Genomic DNA, 18,986 nt, shown 5'->3' with positions numbered 1-18,986 from the left:
GAACTGAAAAATCTTGAAGTGATAACTGATTTGTATTACCAATAAACTGTGATGATTAAAACTGAATGAATATATAGAATTATATTATATATTTTGAATTTTACCCCAACCTCTCCCAAGGCTAAACTCTTCATAATCTAATGTGTATATCTACAAAGCCTATCTATTCCTAGAACCAGCTGTTGGCTCGGAGAAGCTCGAGTGCGACCTCAATTCGAAGAGCGTTTGGTGGAGGCATTCGTAAAGTAGGCACCCTGGCCTGAATGTGCACCAGTAATCTGATTACCCGTGCTGTCACTTGGACTGAAGACCAATCTTTGGGAAGCATCCGGGATTCCCAACCTAAGACAGAAATCTCAAGACTTCTGTAGGAGAGGACGTTTGCCCGCGGTGGAGATACCTAACGAGGTAGGACGTCGGTTAAGATGATAAGTTAATAAGTTAAGGAATAAGTTTGGAAAAAGGAATTTTGTCTCGTCTCAATCTGGTAGATTACACTTTGGATTTAGGTTTACTGTTGGAAGGGTGACTGACATCTCATCTCATCTCATCTCATCTCATCAGCTGCACCGCTTATCCTCAGTAGGGTCGCGGGGGTGCTGGAGCCCATCCCAGCAATCATCGGGCAGTGGGCAGGGGACACCCTGAACTGGTTGCCAGCCAATCGCAGGGCACACAGGGACAGACAACTCGCTCACTCATTCACACCTAGGGACAATTTGGACCGGCCAATTCACCTGAAATTCATGTTTTTGGAATGTGGGAGGAAACCGGAGTGCCAGGAGGAAACCCACGCAAGCACGGGGAGAACATACAAACTCCGCACAGTAAGGCCGGGAGCTGGATTTGAACCCACTTAGGAGGTTCCCACGACCTCAGAACTGTGCTGCACACGCGCTAACCACTGCCTGCCGTGACTGACATGTTTACCATAATTGTTTGCTAGCAGGGTTGGGTAGGGTTACTTTAACTGGATTACTTTCAATTACTTTTGGATTACTCCAATACCAAATATGCTAATAAAAGACAAAATAAACTAAATATGAATAAAATAATGACTCACAACACGTGGTAAGCTTTCTCTCCTGGCTTTGATCTCTTTGATCTCCGGCAAAACTAACATAAAATGCGACAGAAACAAAATGTAGTAGATTAAAGAGAAAGAAAAAGAGAGATAAAGAAATAAGAGAAAGAGGGAGGGAAAAGGAGAGAGGGCGGGACAAAGAAAGAAAAAGAGGGAGAGAGCGTGAGAAACAAAAGGTAAGAAGTCGTGAGAGAGGGGGAAAAGAAAGGGAGAGGAAGAAAGAAATCCAAAGAGAAATAGAAAGACAGAAGGAGAGAAAAGAGAAAAGAAAGCGCGAAGGGTATGAAGAGAGAAAGAGAAAAGGAAAAAAGGAAGTTAGAGCAAAAGAGGTTAAAAGACACACAGAGAGAGAAAGAGAGAGCAACAAAGGAAGAGAAAAAGAGAGACACAGAGAGTAAAAGAGACGGCGACAGAGTGGGAGAAAAGGGGTGGAAGAGAGGGAGAGAGAGAGAGAGAGAGAGAGAGAGAGAGAGAGAGAGAGAGAGAGAGAGAGAGAGAGAGAGAGAGAGAGAGAGAGAGAGAGAGAGAAATAAATACAAGTACAGTGTCTTTGTGTGAGGCACCTGGCTTTGGCAACATCAAGTTGACATGTTTCAACCTGCAGCTCATTTCTCTCTTGCGCTTCTCTGAGTGTTGTCTCGCGGGCCGGATCCAATCCCTTAGTGGGCCTGACCTGGCCCGCGGGTCGCCTGTTTGACACCTGTGCATTATAGGGTGCCAGTTCGTTGTTTTGACTATTATTGGGCACTGAAGTGAATTAATGAATAAAATTATAAAACATAATAAAATATAAAATCATATTTAGTTTATTTTGTCTTTTATTAGCATATTTGGTATTGGAGTAATCCAAAAGTAATTGAAAGTAATCCAGTTAAAGTAACCCTACCCAACCCTGGATATTTAATAGAAAACAAAAGGGCTCTGGGGAGGGCCTTTAGAATCTGAGGTTTGGCTCTTCTGCCCGTTCTCATTGCTAGTTCTAAATCCATTGGTGTCTTCTCTCCTTACTTTGAGTGTCTACTAAACTTAAAATGTAGGAAGTTAGTTGGATTGGATAGGGTTAAAGTTCGTTGCCAGTGTGTTTGGCTTCTGATTAAGAAGGATTGGCTTCGAAATGTTATGGTTTCCCTGTCGGTTTGGTTGTCTTGAATCGGATGATGTTCCTGTGAATCCCCCCGTGAGTTTCTTTAGATAATTTCGTATATCCGTGAAGGAACATGACTAGGAAGAAAGTCTATCGTTAAAGGAGTTTGTCTGCCTGAGGGAAGCTAACAGGATACGAAGAGTGGGTGGACCTTGTTTTCCTCGCACTTCCACTTCCACTCCCTTTCCCTGCACTTTGCTCCACTAGACATCATCTTTGTCTTCCTTTCCCAGCACTTTCTGACAGATCCCATACCTCCTGGTCGAGAGGTAGAAGGAACCACTAAAAGAATGTCGTCGTCCACGTCTGAAGCCCATCCCTCCAAAACTGACGAGATGGAACCCGGAAAGGTTTCAGGCGGGTTGACCCCGGTAGCCGTCAACCTTAGTCTGACCAGAAGTTTGTCCAAGTCGGACTCTGACTTGTTGGCACCGCCGCTTGGAGAAGAAGATGGAGGTAAAGCCGTTCGGAGCGGGTCGGTGTCCAAGTGCAAGCAGGGCCAGCCCTCCAAGGAACGAATGCCTTCCTTCGCCTCCGAGTGGGATGAGGTAATCTACGAACTTTGTAATTAGGGTGAGAGGCCGATAAAGGGGAAGGTGTTACATTTCGGAAAGGGGAAGAAGGAAGTCCTGCAGAGGTTGCCATGGTAACACTGACGGACCGACATTTGGGCGTGCACAAATTCCGATGACTGGCGGCATCGTCCGTGTAGCGTCTAGGGCTAATTAGGTCTCTGCTGTCATGACATATCCACTCAGAATGTTATATACAGTGTCCTTTCTTTCCAGTGGGGGCAGTGGAGAGTAATATAGTGTTTCAGCTTTGAGAGATAAACGATATTAGGAATACACTCATTTCTATTCGTCCAAATTATGGGATATTTCACAGAAGCAACGAAAAAATAAAATCTAGTGTTATTATTTGTTGATTTTATTCAAACCATGATAATTGAGGGCAGCACGGCAGCGCAGTGGTTGGCGCTTGTGCGGCACAGTTCATGTCATGGGAACCTGTCGTGGGTTCAAATCCAGCTCCAGACTTCCTGTGCGGAGTTTGTATGTTCTCCCTGTGCTTGCGTGGGTTTCCTCCGGGCACTCCGGTTTCCTCCCACGTTCCAAAAACATGCATTTCAGGTGGATTGGCCGGTCCAAATTGTCCCTAGGTGTGAATGAGCGAATGAGTTGTCTGTCCCTGTGTGCCCTGCGATTGGCTGGCAACCAGTTCAGGGTGTCCCCTGCCCACTGCCCGATGATTGCTGGGATGGGCTCCAGCACCCCCGCGACCCTACTGAGGATAAGCGGTACGGCTAATGAGATGAGATGATAATTGACCCAGGCCACTTTTCATATTATATATAATGTTATACACAGGGTTGGGTAGGGTTACTTTAACTGGATTACTTTCAATTACTTTTGGATGACTCCAATACCAAATATGCTAATAAAAGACAAAAGAAACTAAATATGAATAAAATGACTCAATTTTGTGCAGGCTGGGGGAGTAACGGAACACATGGAACGGCAAAAATGATGTTGGCAAGCTGTTTGGATTTATTTTCATTTTGTTTCTGGCGCATTTTTTGTTAGTTTTGCCGGAGATCAAAGAGATCAAAGCCAGGAGAGAAAGCTTACCACGTGTTGTGAGTCATAATTTTAGTCATATTTAGTTTCTTTTGTCTTTTATTAGCATATTTGGTATTGGAGTAATCCAAAAGTAACTGAAAGTAATCCAGTTAAAGTAACCCTACCCAACCCTGTATATAGTTCTGAGGTCAAGCCATCCTGTGTTGAATTTTCATGTTCTCCCCGTGCTTGCGTGGGTTTCCTCCCACATTCTTAAAAACACGCATTTTAGGTTGCTTGGCCGGTCCGATTTGTCCCCAGGAGTGAATAAGCGAGTGAGTTGTCTGTCCCTGTGTGCCCTGCGACTAGCTGGCAATCAGTTTGTGGTGTCCCCTGTCCACTGCCTGAAGATAGCTGGGATGGGCTCCAGCACCCCCGCAACCCTACTGAGGATAAGCGGTGCAGATAATGGACGGATGGATGTCTATCTGTCTAAATATCTATCTATATACAGTGTTCATTTTACCTGTAAAAAGGGATGGGACTCGGATTCTCAAAAATCTATGGGTCCCAAGAGAGATGTATGGGTCCCCAAAATTTAGTGTTATCGAGGTTGACATTGTAAATCGGCGACAAATAATATAATCAAATCTATATTTTCATTCAGTTTTAATCATCACAGTTAATTGGTAATACAAAGCAGTTATCACTTCAAGATTTTTCAGTTCACAACAATATTATACATTATACAAAATAATATTGCTTCTTTTTTTCTTTTCCTTTTGTTTCTTTTTTTCTCAGGTTTTCACTCCTTTTTCATTTTGGTATTTTTTTCTTTTTTGTTCTATTCCCCCCTTCCTTTAAGTCATTTTGTGCATAATTTTACATAATATTTGGTCATGTTTGGGATGAAAGAAGCAAAAACAACCTGAAGAGCCGTTTAGGACCCGAAAGAGCCGGTTCCTTTTAGTGAGCCGAGCCGAAGAAGCCGGTTCTCGACAAACTCTACTAACTTTACTCAACGTCGTCCTACTTGGACTCAACTTCAAAATACCGCATTTAGGACACAACGTCAGGGGAACCCGTGTATTTTTACCTTCATGCACTGTAACTTTGACTTAAGTCGCTTCTTAATTAGTAATTTTGAGCCCTCATTCTTGTGCGCTGGCTCGATTTTCTTGTGCGCTGAGAATGTGCGAGCAGTGCGCAATTGCGCACGCGCGCAGTTTAGAGGGAACACTGCTCCGTGGCATGATGCATTGTCATCTTGGAAAATGAGCTCATTATTCCAAAACATATTTTCAATTGAAAGAATAAGAAAAGTATCCAAAATGTCAATGTAAACTTGTGCATATATTGCAGATTTGACCACAGCCATCTCCCCAGTGCCTTTGTCTGACATGCAGCCCGATATCATTAGGGGTTGTGGGAATTTTCTTTAGGCAGTCCTTTAAGTAAATCTCACCGGAACATCACCAAACGAAAGTTCCAGCGTCATCCCCTTATCCAATGCAGATTTGTGACTCATCACTTAAGATGGCCTTCATCCAGTCATCCACAGTCCATAATTACCTCTCCTTAGCCCATTGCGGTCTTCTTCTTTTGTGTTTGAGTGTCAACGATGGTTTCCTTTTAGCTTCCCTATATGAAAATTCCGTTTCCCTTAGGCAATTTTGCACAGTTCCGTCACATACATTGACTCCGACTTCCTCCCATTTCTTCCGCATTTTGTCTTGTTGTGCATTTTCTGTTTTCAAGACATTTGGCCCTTAGTCTTCCTTCGCCTACCAGTATGCTTGACTTTAACAATCTTCCCGTGCTGTTTGTACTTGGTCCAAATCTTTGATACAGCTGACTGTGAACAGCCCACATCTTTGGCAACCATACGAGTAGGGCTACCTTCTTCAAGAAATTTGACGATCTTGTCTTTGGTCTCAACAGACATCTCTCTTGCTGGAGCCATGTATCTTAGAATAGAATATACCTTTATTGTCATTCTTACAACATGGGTTGAATATATTGTGACAACGAAATTGGACGTGGCACTCCAGGTCCACGTTTTGCAGTGAGGATAAAGAAAACAAAGAAGATAAAGGAACAAAGAAGATGTTTGTACTATCCTTGTTGCAGGCTTTGTTTTCCTCCGGAGGGGGGTGTATGAGGGGGTGAGGGACAGACAGAGATGGCCGGATCCAACTAGATGTTTGATCTTACTGTACACACGGTCCAGTGTTTTTTTCCCCTGGTTGCTCAGTCCACGTAATGGATGATTTTCGGAAGTCTAGTCCTTACGCATGCCAATGATTAAAGTCGCCGGCAACGATAAAAGCTCCATCGGGGTGTGCAAGCTGCTGTTTATTGATAGCAGCGGGCAGGAGATTTAGCGCTATGCTAACGTTAGCATCCAGTGGAACGTTAGCATCCGGTGGAACGTAAACAGCAACCACAATGACCACAGTTAGCTCTCTCGGTAGATAGAAGAGTCTACAAGATACCGCCAGAAACTCTATATTGAGTGAGCATTGTATGTCAATGAATCGGCTGTTATTGCAGCGCATAGTCCCCCACCCCTGTTTTTACCAGAGTTTCCGTCTCGGTCGTGCCGGTGAAGCGTGCGTCCTGCTAGTTGGACTGCGGCATCGGGGAAGCCAAGACTCCGTGATGTCAAAAATACTGGAATTTCTTACAAAGCCGTTGGTGGCGATCCGCAGCTCAAGTTCACTCATTTTGTGGACGATGGATCTGGCGTTGGTCAGGAACATGCTTGGAAGCACTGGTCTGTGAGGTCGCTCTCTTAGCCTAGGCCCGACCGGCAGCTTTTTGCTTTTGCCAATCCACTTAGTCCAGGAGCCCACCAAGGTGTGATAACTGGACTGTTTTGAACTGCTGACTTACAAGTAGACTTCATCTAAGCTCGGTGCCTAATTAAGTAAAGGAAATTGACTGATTGAATTTTTTTTTCTCAGAATTGAGTGATTCCATATTTATTTCCCTGCACTTGCAGAATAAAATGTCTGAGTGAGGGCTTGTCCAAGACTGGTTATTCCATACTTTTTGCTAGGGGTTGTATACGTGATGTCACACGCAATGCACTTAGTGTTTGCAGAAGTAGTCATGGATGTTAACGGGAAAGCATTGTCCCCCACAAATTTTGATAAAATCCAAAAGCTCACTTTCCTTCCATTGATTGCTCTCTGTGTTTTCGTATGTTTTCATATGTGATTTTTACACTTCCTCCCGCCTCATTGAACACAGAATAGTGACATCTGACGCCTGTCGATGACGTGCAGCCCTCATGAATTCGTCTCTACTGTTCACACAGCAGTCACATTCAAAAAGATCAGATATGTATTGGGTTTAGGACCACATATGAAAGTGGCCTGGGCCTAGTGTGAAAAAAAAATCACATTTGCAGTGTTCTCGTTTGCCCGTGTCCCTTTTTGCTGGGGACGCATAGTCTCAAATCAACATGTGTCCCCGGGACGCAACCTTTTTGACACAAAATTGTCATTATTACCCGATTACTTTTTTTTTTTACAAAGATTTACGGCACTCCAAACTTTTCATCAGGCACATCCGCCATTGTTGTTTTGGTCTTGCGGTTCGAGTTTTCGTCTGCACGCCGATCTCGGCAAACGAGATCTCCTTGCTTCGAGATTACGTCATTGTTGTGATTGTCGTCGATGGAAGGTGAAAATCAACACAAAATTGGTAATTTTTTCAGTGTCAGTAATAAGTCGGAACATAATGCAGAAAGTGATAACAACGGCAAAATATCCGGCACGAAAAAACGGTGGAGAAATTTTTCGGAAGATCACGGCGGCAAGGAAAACACGTGTGTTGAAGCGAACGATTCCACGAAAGAAAAAAAAAGAATACTCCTAGCAAGAAAAGGACTTTTCTGCCAAAATGGACTAAATTATATTCCTGGTTACGCTATGAGGAGGATGATAATGGATTGGACCTTGAGAAGGCAATACAACTGTGGCGGAACAGCAAACCACGAAGAATATATGAACTGAAAAATCTGAAGTGATAACTGTTTTGTATTACCAATGATGATTAAAACTGCATGAAAATATAGATTAATATATTTATTTCAGCAATATTATTTCGTATAATGTACAATATTGTTAGGGTTAGGGTTAACCTTAACCCTAAGTGATAAGTGATTTGTATTACCAATAAACTGTGTTGATTAAAACTGAATGAATATATGGATTTATATTATATATTTGTCGCCGATTTACAATGTCAACCCGGATAACACTAAATTTTGGGGACTCATAGATCTCTGTTGAGACCCATAGATTTTTGAGCATGCGAGTCCCCGGGACCCATCACTTTTCACAGGTAAAATGAACACTGCATTTGAGACGTTCGCACAGAATTTAACAGATCTGATACAGGTCGCATTTGTGCAAAACTTTGTGTTTGTGTACAAACTTCAACGTGGACTTGTCATCAAAGACCCTGGCTCATCTGTGGCCCCCTCCCTCCTTGACACCAATGTTTGTTCAGGCGATGTTGGGTGGGGTGTCCTGTTCTCAAGGGCATCCTGTTGTTGCAGCTGCTCCCCGACTGTCTGACTGTGAGCCCAACTCGTTTGGGCAGTTGGTGCAAAAAGTCAACTATTTTTTTGTGGAGTATCTCAGGAAGCCATCAGTTCAAACTAAGGAAATATGTGCAGTTAACTGCAACGGCCATTGATCAGTATCTTTGCTTTCCTCCATTGATCGGTCGAGTAACTGTAACATTTATCCATATTATCCACAGCATTATATCCAGACAGAAGAGCAGCTTCAGCGACAGACTGCTGTCACTGTCTTGTACCACGGACAGACTGAAGAGAAATTTTCTTCCTCATGCCATGAGGCTCTTTAACCCCACCTGGGGGAGTAAAGGCCCACATTAAACCACACCCCCTACATGGCATATTACCGAATTTTATTGCAATATGTATTCTGTGTAGCACTATCTAGGTACTCTATATAACACGGTACAGTGGGTATTAGCACGTCACATTGGGTATTTGTATATTGTATTCTTTTTGCTTTATTATTGTATTGTTCTCAGTGCAGGGATGCTGCTGGAAATGTGAATTTACCTGCAGGGATGAATAAAGTATCTATCTATCCATCTATCCATCTATCTATCTATATATCTATCTATCTATCTAGATATCTATCTAGATATCTATCTATGAAATGATCTGCATTTATATAGCGCTTTTCAAGTCAATGACTTCCCAAAGCGCTTTACAATGTGCTCCACATTTCCCAATAGCGGCCTTGCAGCCATGTAAGGCGCTAACCTGCTTATTGGGGGTATTAGGGGTTCAGTGTCTTACCCAAGGACACTTCGACACTTCGACATGTAACACGGACGAGCCGGGATTCGGACTGGGATCCCTTGATCCAAAGACGAGCGCTCTACCTCCTGAGCTACTGCCGCCCCTATCTATCTATCTATCTATCTATCTATCTATCTATCTATCTATCTATCTATCTATCTATCTATCTATCTATCTATCTATCTATCTATCTATCTATCTATCTATCTATCTATCTATCTATCTATCTATCTATCTATCTATCTATCTATCTATCTATCTATCTATCTATCTATCTATCTCTCTATCTCTCTCTCTCTCTATCTATCTCTTTATTTATCTATCTATCTATCTATCTATCTATCTATCTATCTATCTATCTATCTATTGCTCTCTCTCTCTCTATCTATCTATCTATGTATCTCTCTCTCTCTCTCTCTCTCTCTCTCTCTCTATCTATCTATCTTTCTATCTATCTATCTCTCTCTCTCTCTCTCTCTCTCTCTCTCTCTCTCTCTCTCTATCTATCTATATCAGTAGGTGGCAGCTGATGAATATTTTTTTTCTTTTAATATAGGAATTATCCCTTCATGAGGTACAGGAAACTATATTGAATAATTTGTTTTGGTTAATGTTTAAAATTGTGCAACAACCTAAAATGAAATAAATCAACTAGCATAAAAAAACTTGCATAGTTTTGATGTTTTTCATTGTTTTTACATTTTACCAAAAAAAAGAACCTATTTGTAATGTAATGTCATGTTTATTGAAAGTATTGTTGGATACATTAATCAAAACATGACACAAAACTAATGCTGAGAGTGAGCATGGCCAAATTTGGTCACCTCACGCCCCCTCCCCTAAGAAAAAATCTATCTCTGACAACCTTTGCTTAAAAGTTTGCACCGAATTTGCACTAATAACCCGGTCAGACAAAAATTTCCAAATTTTTGGTATCCTGAAAGAAATAGAGTTTCCATGCAAGTTGCTGGTAGGTCTAGGCACCTGTAACTTATATCTGTGGCCACGTAAATCATCAACACGACAGAACTCAAAAAATTGATCAAAGGGCACATTGATCATTCCATGTAGTACTTTGAACACAAAAATGAAATCAAATCGAATTCTGCGGAGCTCCAAAAAGTTCAGCCTTTGTAGTCTTTCCGGATATGACAAGTTGTGCATCCCCGGTAGAAACATTTTTTTGTTTAACTGGCAGACATTTTTTGCTTGTTTTGAGTATTATCATTGTTGTTTTTCTAGAAAACATCGAGATGAATACAATAATCCCACGCTATAACCGCTTCACAGATTTTTCGCATGCTTTCTGTTCTGGGGGTCAGAAATCTGTGGCCCCAGAGCTGCATGCGTTTGGAAGTTTGGAAATGGAAAAAGATGAGGGAGGGCAACACTTTTTTTTTTTCAAATGACTTTTTTACAGGACAAATACAACACAAAACATTTTTAATGTTATCTGATGCTTTAAAAGTATTTCCAGTAAGTACGGCAGTAGCTCAGGAGGTAGAGCGCTCGTCTTGGGATCAAGGGCTCCCAGTTCGAATCCCGGCTCGTCCGTGTTACATGTCGAAGTGTCCCTGGGTAAGACACTGAAACCCTAATACCCCCAATAAGCAGGTTAGCGCCTTACATGGCTGCACGGCCGCTATTGGGAAATGTGAAGCACATTGTAAAGCGCTTTGGGAAGTCATTGACTTGAAAAGCGCTATATAAATGCAGATTATTTCATTTTCATTGACTCATTGTCAAGGAACAAACTTTTATGTATAAACCCCCTTTGTCTTTTGATTTAAACATAGTTTGTAATTTGTTTGCGGCTCTATACATGTTTTGTTGTTATTTTAGTATGCTATGGCTATTTTAACATTTTGGGTTGCTCAAACAGTCTGGGATTTTCATATAGGGAAGCTAAAACATAAGGTATTGGTAAATAAATACATGTTTACAGGTACAGAATACAGTACTTTTATTGAATAAAGGAGTGGGTCTGTACAACAGGTTTGGTTATTGGTTTAAATGTATTTTGAGTCATTAATTGGACAATGATTGTAGAAAATAAATGTTTCTACGTCACAGATTTTGCCTATCACTGGTTATTTTTGGACGTAACCCTAATGAGTGTTTATTGCGTAGTAAAACTTGAAAATATTTTAAAATCACAGTGCAATCCCAATTCACAGCAAAATAATTAAACTGTATTACTTCGTGATTTACAGTGACAATAAAATCTTTATATTGTCAAATTAGGTAACATGATGATCGAAGCTTTAAAAAACACACAAACATCGTGTTGGAAATTCATTTTTGAAATAAATTCTACAGTTTCTCGATATTTATCTATGAACAGGGTTGGGTAGGGTTACTTTAACTTGATTACTTTCAATTACTTTTGAATTATTCCAATACCAAATAAGCTAATAAAAGACAAAAGAAACTAAATATGAATAAAATGATGACTCACAACACGTGGTAAGCTTTCTCTCCTGGCTTTGATCTCTTTGATCTCCGGCAAAACGAACATAAAATGCGGCAGAAACAAAATGAAAATAAATCCAAACAGCTTGCCAACATCATTTTTGCCATTTCATGTATTCCGTTACTCCCCGAGCCTGCACAAAATTTAGTCATTTTATTCATATTTAGTTTCTTTTGTCTTTTATTAGCATATTTGATATTGGAGTAATCCAAAAGTAATTGAAAGTAATCAAGTAAAAGTAACCCTGTCTATGAAACTTTTTTTGCCTTGGCTCCAAAAAGGCTGTTCTGCCATACAATTTTGGATTTCAGCAAAACCAGTTGTTGACACATCTCACCTCGCATGTTGCCGCAGTCCTTTATGTGTAAATATAATAACTGTTACCACCGGTCCAAAAAAAGTCCTAATTGGGCTTCTCTATTTTCGTACAAAGTGACAAACTGAGCCTGTTGTTGTTGGCAGCTCTAATAAGACAAGTAATAGGCTACTGTCGCCTTGCATCCCAAGTCAACAGCCCAGTTTGGGGCAGCCTTAAAAAGCTGATGGTTGTGCGTGTGCGTGTAGCCGTGCACCCTTACCACACTTGCGGCAGGCTCATTTGATGTAATATTGAGTGTTTGAAAGAGCCCCCTGCACTGCTGGCTGGTGGCATCAACACTGTGCAAGATGAGCCTTGATTCATTTGGAAGGCAAGCGGGTAGGCTGGCAGACGGGTGGGCACGCGTGGCATACGGCGCCCCAAGCAACCAAAACTTCACATTCACTTCTTGAGGTATCCCACTTATATTATATATGTAGCACCTATGCTGTTTGTTAGGTGAAGAAAAGCTACTACCAGTGCTGGATAGGGTTACTTTCACTGGATTACTTTCAATTACTTTTGGATTACTCCAATACCAAATATGCTAATAAAAGACAAAATAAACTACATATGAATAAAATGACTATATTTTGTGCAGGCTTGGGGAGTACCGGAATACATGGAACGGCAAAAATGATGTTGGCAAGCTGTTTGGATTTATTTTCATTTTCTTTCTGTCGCATTTTATGTTCGTTTTGCCGGAGATCAAAGAGATCAAAGCCAGGAGAGAAAGCTTACCACGTGTTGTGAGTCATCATTTTATCCATATTTAGTTTCGTTTGTCTTTTATTAGCATATTTGCTATTGGAGTAATCCAAAAGTAATTGAAAGTAATCAAGTTAAAGTAACCCTACCCAACCCTGGCTACTATACATGTTTCAGGTTTGGTGAGTGGTAAGATTAATAGTAGAAACACCAGGGTCAAAAATGAATTTGAATAATAACCAATAATTTAATGAGTGATGGACAAGACAATAGAAACCATCCATCCATCCATCCATCTATTATCTGCACCGCTTATCCTCTGTAGGGTCGCGGGGGTGCTGGAGCCCATCCCAGCTATTTTCAGGCAGTGGGCAGGGGACACCCTGAACTGGTTGCCAGCCAATTGCAGGGCACACAGGGACTCATTCGTTCATTCACACCTAGGGACAATTTAACATTAGCCATATCCCCCTAGTGGGAGGTGGCTAGAGTCTTTTTGGGAGATTGAAATTTAGAGGAGGGGATTCCCAGCCCCTTCGCTCAACCCAACTGAGGTGTTGGGAGTCATTAGGTGACCAAACCCCCCAATTCCAACCCCTAATGCTGAACGCCAAGCAGGGACGGGTACCAATGTTTAAGTCATAGGTATGACTCGGCTGAGGCTTGAACCACAACCGCCCAGTCTCGGGGCGGGCGCCATACCCCCAAGGCCACCGAGCTGGTGGGACAATTTGGACTGGCAAATTAATGCATGTTTTTGGAATGTGGGAGGAAACCGGAGTGAATTAAAGTAAAACAAAAACCTTATTAGGTTGAAAATGTAATCCTTGGTTTAGTTATTCCTGGTTTACTATCCTTGTTTTATTTCTATTTCAGTCCGATGACCAGTCATCTACTCTAATTACGGTTAACAAACCCATTTGATTTAAAACCGTACCGATTGGGTTTTATAATCAGGCTAAATCTGTCTTTGTCACTTGAAATACACCTCAAATTTCAATGACAATTCAAATAAACGACAAGGGGGTTCATCATATAAGCAACGAAAACACAATTTCCATTTTCTCCAGTTGAGGGAATCCCAAAACCATAGGTATGTGTTACAAGCACACACAGAATAGAATAGGATAGAATATACCTTTATTGTCATTGTTACGAAATGGGTTCTCAATGTTCAGCAATCCACAGTCAAGAACAAAGAAAAAATCCAATTCCTACCGCAACCTTTAAGAAGAGCTCTAGGATGAATCAGATCCCTGTTGGATCCCTGGTCTGGGTAGCTCGCCATTCAGATCACAGATATTTCTAATCGTCCAAGAATCAAGGAATTTCCCCAGGAAGAGAAAAAAATAGCCTTTAAAAGCCAACAGAAAATTCACATGATGTCGTTTGTTAAAGAATACACTTTGACAACGTCAAGCCGTCTGCGGCTACGTGTCAAGGAACATAAAGAGGGCGACTAAAAAATGCAGAACAAATGCAGACTACTCAAGTCAAGTCAAGTCAAGTCATTTTTATTTGTATAGCCCACAAAGAGTCTCAAAGGGTTGCACAGGTTATTGCAGAGACTATTGTTTCAGACTATTATTACACCATCCCCTGATCTGGAACCAACATGAGGGCAAGGAAAAACTCAAAAAACCTCAACATGAGGCAAATGAAGAAACCTTGAGAAGGGACCGCACATGTGGCATCCCCCTTTCAGGATTACCAGACAGCAAAGGATATTGCAATCACAAATAATACACAGATATTGTCATCGAGAAGTATAGGTTATTCATATGCTATAGAGTAGAAGCGTAGATTTAAACATTTCCACTGAGGTTGCAGATTGGATCTTAGGGGGAAGAGCATTCCACAGAACGCTCTCGAACCAGCGGAACACTCCTTATATTTCATTAATTTATTATCTTTGTAGTGTTTGACTGTTTAATGCCAATTTTGTTTGTAAGCATGCAATGTTAAATAAAAAAATGATTAAAAATAAGAAGTAAGATACTTAAAAGCAGTTTCATGGCGTTCTCTGGTGGACTAAAGTAGTACTACAACTTCACAATGCACTTATTTGTATTGATTAACATGCTCAGTGGCTCATAAATGGCGCAACACGATGAATCGATGAGGTAATTAGTTGCCAACCGTTTTAATGATCGATTTGAATCGATTCCATCGATTTTTTGTTGCAGCCCTAATGTCTATGCTGTTTAGGTTTTTTTTACAAAACTTTATTGAGAGAAGGAAAAATAAATTGTTGTTCGCTCGTAATAACTTAGTTTCCGTATTAATCATTTACTATATTGTGTTTCAAATCCAAATATATTAATATTTAATTTATTTGTTAAATTCACTTTTTATTCATTTATTTCTAACTCACTTTTTAATGGGGGTTGCAAATACAATGTACACGCATATATTATATACAGTCGATGACATCACATGCATTCTAAGTGCACCTTTATTGGAGTCTGTCATCAAAAAGCCACTCCGTTGGGGGGGTGATGATTTATTCAAGTCCTGGACTATGTCATCGTGTTGCGTACTTGCGGTGCTAAATATTTCACATTCAATGCACCTTTTCAAACATTAGGACTATTTTTGAAATTGTTGTGAATTTTAAGACCAATTTTTTCTCAATTTTTTATTTTTTTTTGCTCAAATATTTTTATTTACATTTTGTCTTTAATGGTGGGACAGAAAATTGAAGAGACTGTAAGCATATGGGTCTCCATTGAAAATTTTGTAAGTGTGACATTTTCCACCTAAACAACAAACTCAGCCACACATACCATCCAGGTGAGAAGGAAATAAAAAAAACATAAAATAAAAAATAAAAAAGGGCGGGAACTTAAGTAGAAGTAATAATAATAACTGCCCGCCAGCTCAGTGGCCTTGAGGTTGGGTGCCCGCCCCCTAGACTGGGAAGTTGCTGGTTCGAACCTTATACATATATATATATCTCATCTCATCTCATTAGCTGCACCGCTCATCCTCAGTAGGGTCGCGGGGGTGCTGGAGCCCATCCCAGCAATCATCGGGCAGTGGGCAGGGGACACCCTGAACTGGTTGCCAGCCAGTCGCAGGGCACACAGGGACAGACAACTCACTCGCTCATTCACACTTCGGGACAATTTGGACTGGCCAATCCACCTGAAATGCATGTCAGAGAGAATCTGATTTTTTTCAAGCTTCAATTTTTTCAATTTTTTTTTTTCCTCAGCCCCTTTTCTGCGGTGTTGATTTAGAGGTAAGATCGGACCTAAATTATCCAGCCTGACTGGCCCTGGCCTGTGTGTATTGAAGCCTAGCCCAAGCCTGACCAATTAACCTGATTTGCAAGACCGAGCCTGAAACGAACCTAAAATTCCGTATATTGTAGCACTTCAAAAGAAAGAGAGGCAAGGGGACAAAGAACAATGACGGGTTGTTAATAGAGACAGGAACATGTTTTTTTGCTTTTAGTTTAGTCACCACACATCGTTTTAGTATACATTTTTTCAAACCTTCCTGTGAGGAGTTTGCATGTTCTCCCCGTGCTTGCGTGGGTTTCCTCTGGGCTCTCCGGTTTCAGGTGAATTGGCCTGTCCAAATTCTCCCTAGGTGTGAATGAGCAAGTGAGTTGTCTGTCTCTGTGTGCCCCTGAGACTGGCTGGCAACCAGTGCAGGGTGCCACCTGCCCACTCCCCGAAGACACCTGGGATGGGCTCCAGCACCCCCGCGACCCTACTGAGAATAAGCGGTACAGATAATCAATGAAATAATGAATGAATGAATGACTGTACTGTACTTTATTCAATATTGACATATATTAACAATATTTCAACATTTTGACCAACAAGTTAAGTACTCAATTTACACATCAGAATTGAACAGCACACTTCTTTGTACGTATCATGGGCATCATTGTCCGGTCGCTGGATTTTCCTTTATTCCTTGAGGATGCTGATACAATTTGGTCCATCACGGCATAAACTACCAGTGACAATAGCACACGAATAAACGTCTCTGTTGCGATCTGGCACTATTCTCCACAGTATAGTTGTCCTGGTACTGCTGCCAAGGAAGATAGGACTCATATTTTACATGACCTAAAATGGATATCAGTTACTCGGTTACCTCCACCATAGGTAAAAAACTTCATTCGACAAACTATGAACTTTCCCAACATGTACTTAACCATCCATCTCAACCTTATGTAAAGTTTCTAAAATTAGAATTTAAAGGGGCACACACATTTTACTGTACACGCTGAACGTTTGCATGAATAATGAGTTGAGGAATCCTGCCGGAATATATGAAGGCGCGCTGAGAGCCCACATGTGACATGTGCAACATTTGCCCCCGGTGCTATGACCACACGTAGCAAACCTGCCAATCATCGTGCGGTACACACTAAATGGCTCTTTGAACGAGAGTGCTTAGGGAGTAAAAAAAAAAAAAAAGCAAGATGATGCAAGAAAGAAAATGCTAAACTCTAGTTCATGCATAAGAAATATTGGCATCTAGCTCATCTTGAAGGAAATGAGCAGAGAACTGAATCAAACAATATCGGATAACTGTTCTACTTTTCACGAGAAATATTTTTAGTCACTTTCAGAAGCTTACCGTAAATTCCGGACTATAAGCCGCTACTTTTTTCCCTAACTTTCAATCCTGCGGCTTATTCAGTGATGCGGCCAATTTATGTAATTTTTCTCATGGCCGCTCGCGGCGCTCGAGTGTTGCTACCATTAGCTGCCCTGTCAAAGCTATAATATTATTATTAAAGCTTTGAAAACTCTCTCGGTGTACCGTCTTTCTTTGTAAATATGTGTAACCCATGTATAATATGTATTTGCAACTGTATACTTTTGTAATGTATTTATTTGTATTTATTTTAGACACTTATTCTGATATGTTTTGCACGGGTGAACGAAAAATGAGGGGCGGAACAAACGCGGGGTGCCGAGTTTAAGTGGGGACCGGTAAAGGTGAGCGACAGACAAGGAAAGAAGAGGGGGTAAAAAGTTGGTTAAAGAAAAAGGAGTTGCGTGAGTAAATGTGTTCATCTGATATATTTTTCCCACCCTTACCTTTGGAAATATACACTTTTTCCCTTGGATTACTTTCAACGGGACCCGGACTCTGCAGGTCTGCATCAAACCTTAAGTACCGGTATCATTTTCTGTTCATTTTGACGGCTGTGATTTTTGAACTGTGGACTTTAATGAAGGACATTTAGTTTCAATCGCGGGACTTGAAGTCGGGTTTGAGTTAATTTTGTGTTTGTGTTACGTATTTAAATGTGGGCGCATGCGGCTTATATACAGGTGCGGCTTGTGTATGTACAAAATCGGTTTCCCTCTTGAAATGTGGCTGGTGCGGCTTATAATCAGGTGCGCTCTATAGTCCGGAATTTACGGTATTTGTTATCACAATATTGAAAGTTTTTCCTGCTAGTTTCCAATGCTCTTTAGCAAAGCTTGGCAATACATCCAATTAGTTCAAGAAGACTAACTAAATTGTGGTATTAAGACACAAGCAATACATATTTCCTTAAGTTAAAACGGATTTAAAGTCAATTGATATTGTCTGAATTTTCGGCACAAGATGCATTTTTAATCAGATATCCTTCTGTTATGTTTTCACTGAGTATGGTTTATTTTTTTGTTTAAAGTCAATTAATATCTTAATTGACCAGAATGCCTGATACATCCCTGCCCTACTCTAGACCGTTCGATATCAAAATCATTGGTATACTTTTAAACGTGTTGACTTCACATGCATGCTATCATTTAGAACAGGGTGGGGTAATGTGTAACAGAGTCGGGTTGGATACTTCGACATTACATGAGGAAAAAAGCATAGCTTGGAGGAAAGTAAATGGTTTAATATATAAATTGCACAATCCTTTCATTCGATAAACTTGAGAAGTGATTTTTTTTTTCTTAAATTTGTGTTGCAGCTTGTCATTAGTGTGGAATGGTGGGTCCTTAAGTCAGACCAGTTGGGAACCACTCTACGACACTATAGACTTCTCCATAACACTGGCAATTTTTAATGTGTTACCTTTCCAACTGCCCAACTCGGGATGTTATTTATATAGAGATAGAGAGACAGAGAGAGAGATAGTTAGAGAGAGAGAGAGAGAGAGAGATAGATAGAAAGAGAGAGAGAGAGAGAAATAGATAGATAGAGAGTGAGGTAGATAGATAGATAGATAGATAGATAGATAGATAGATAGATAGATAGATAGATAGATAGATAGATAGATAGATAGATAGATAGATAGATAGATAGATAGATAGATAGATAGATACATAGAGAG

The 18,986-nt window shown here is 40.8% G+C and overlaps 1 protein-coding gene across 1 annotated transcript in view; it reads left to right on the top strand.

Annotated features, from left to right (window-relative positions):
- The first annotated feature begins 384 nt into the window (after positions 1–384).
- The window catches only part of anks1ab (ankyrin repeat and sterile alpha motif domain containing 1Ab), a 119,571-nt gene continuing 100,969 nt past the window's right edge, over positions 385–18,986 (top strand). The window contains exons 1-2 of the mRNA XM_088338963.1: positions 385–408; positions 2,462–2,776. Of these exons, the coding sequence (XP_088195089.1) occupies positions 2,519–2,776 (258 nt within the window). The 5' untranslated portion in view covers positions 385–408; positions 2,462–2,518. The remainder of the gene's footprint in view (positions 409–2,461; positions 2,777–18,986) is intronic.

This window comes from Urocampus carinirostris, chromosome 6, assembly GCF_059441175.1.
Source record: "Urocampus carinirostris isolate Australia breed hairy pipefish chromosome 6, RoL_Ucar_1.0, whole genome shotgun sequence".
NCBI classification, from domain to species: Eukaryota; Metazoa; Chordata; class Actinopteri; order Syngnathiformes; family Syngnathidae; genus Urocampus; species Urocampus carinirostris.
Note: the sequence above shows the minus strand (reverse complement) of the source record. Positions and strands in the feature narration are given on the sequence as shown.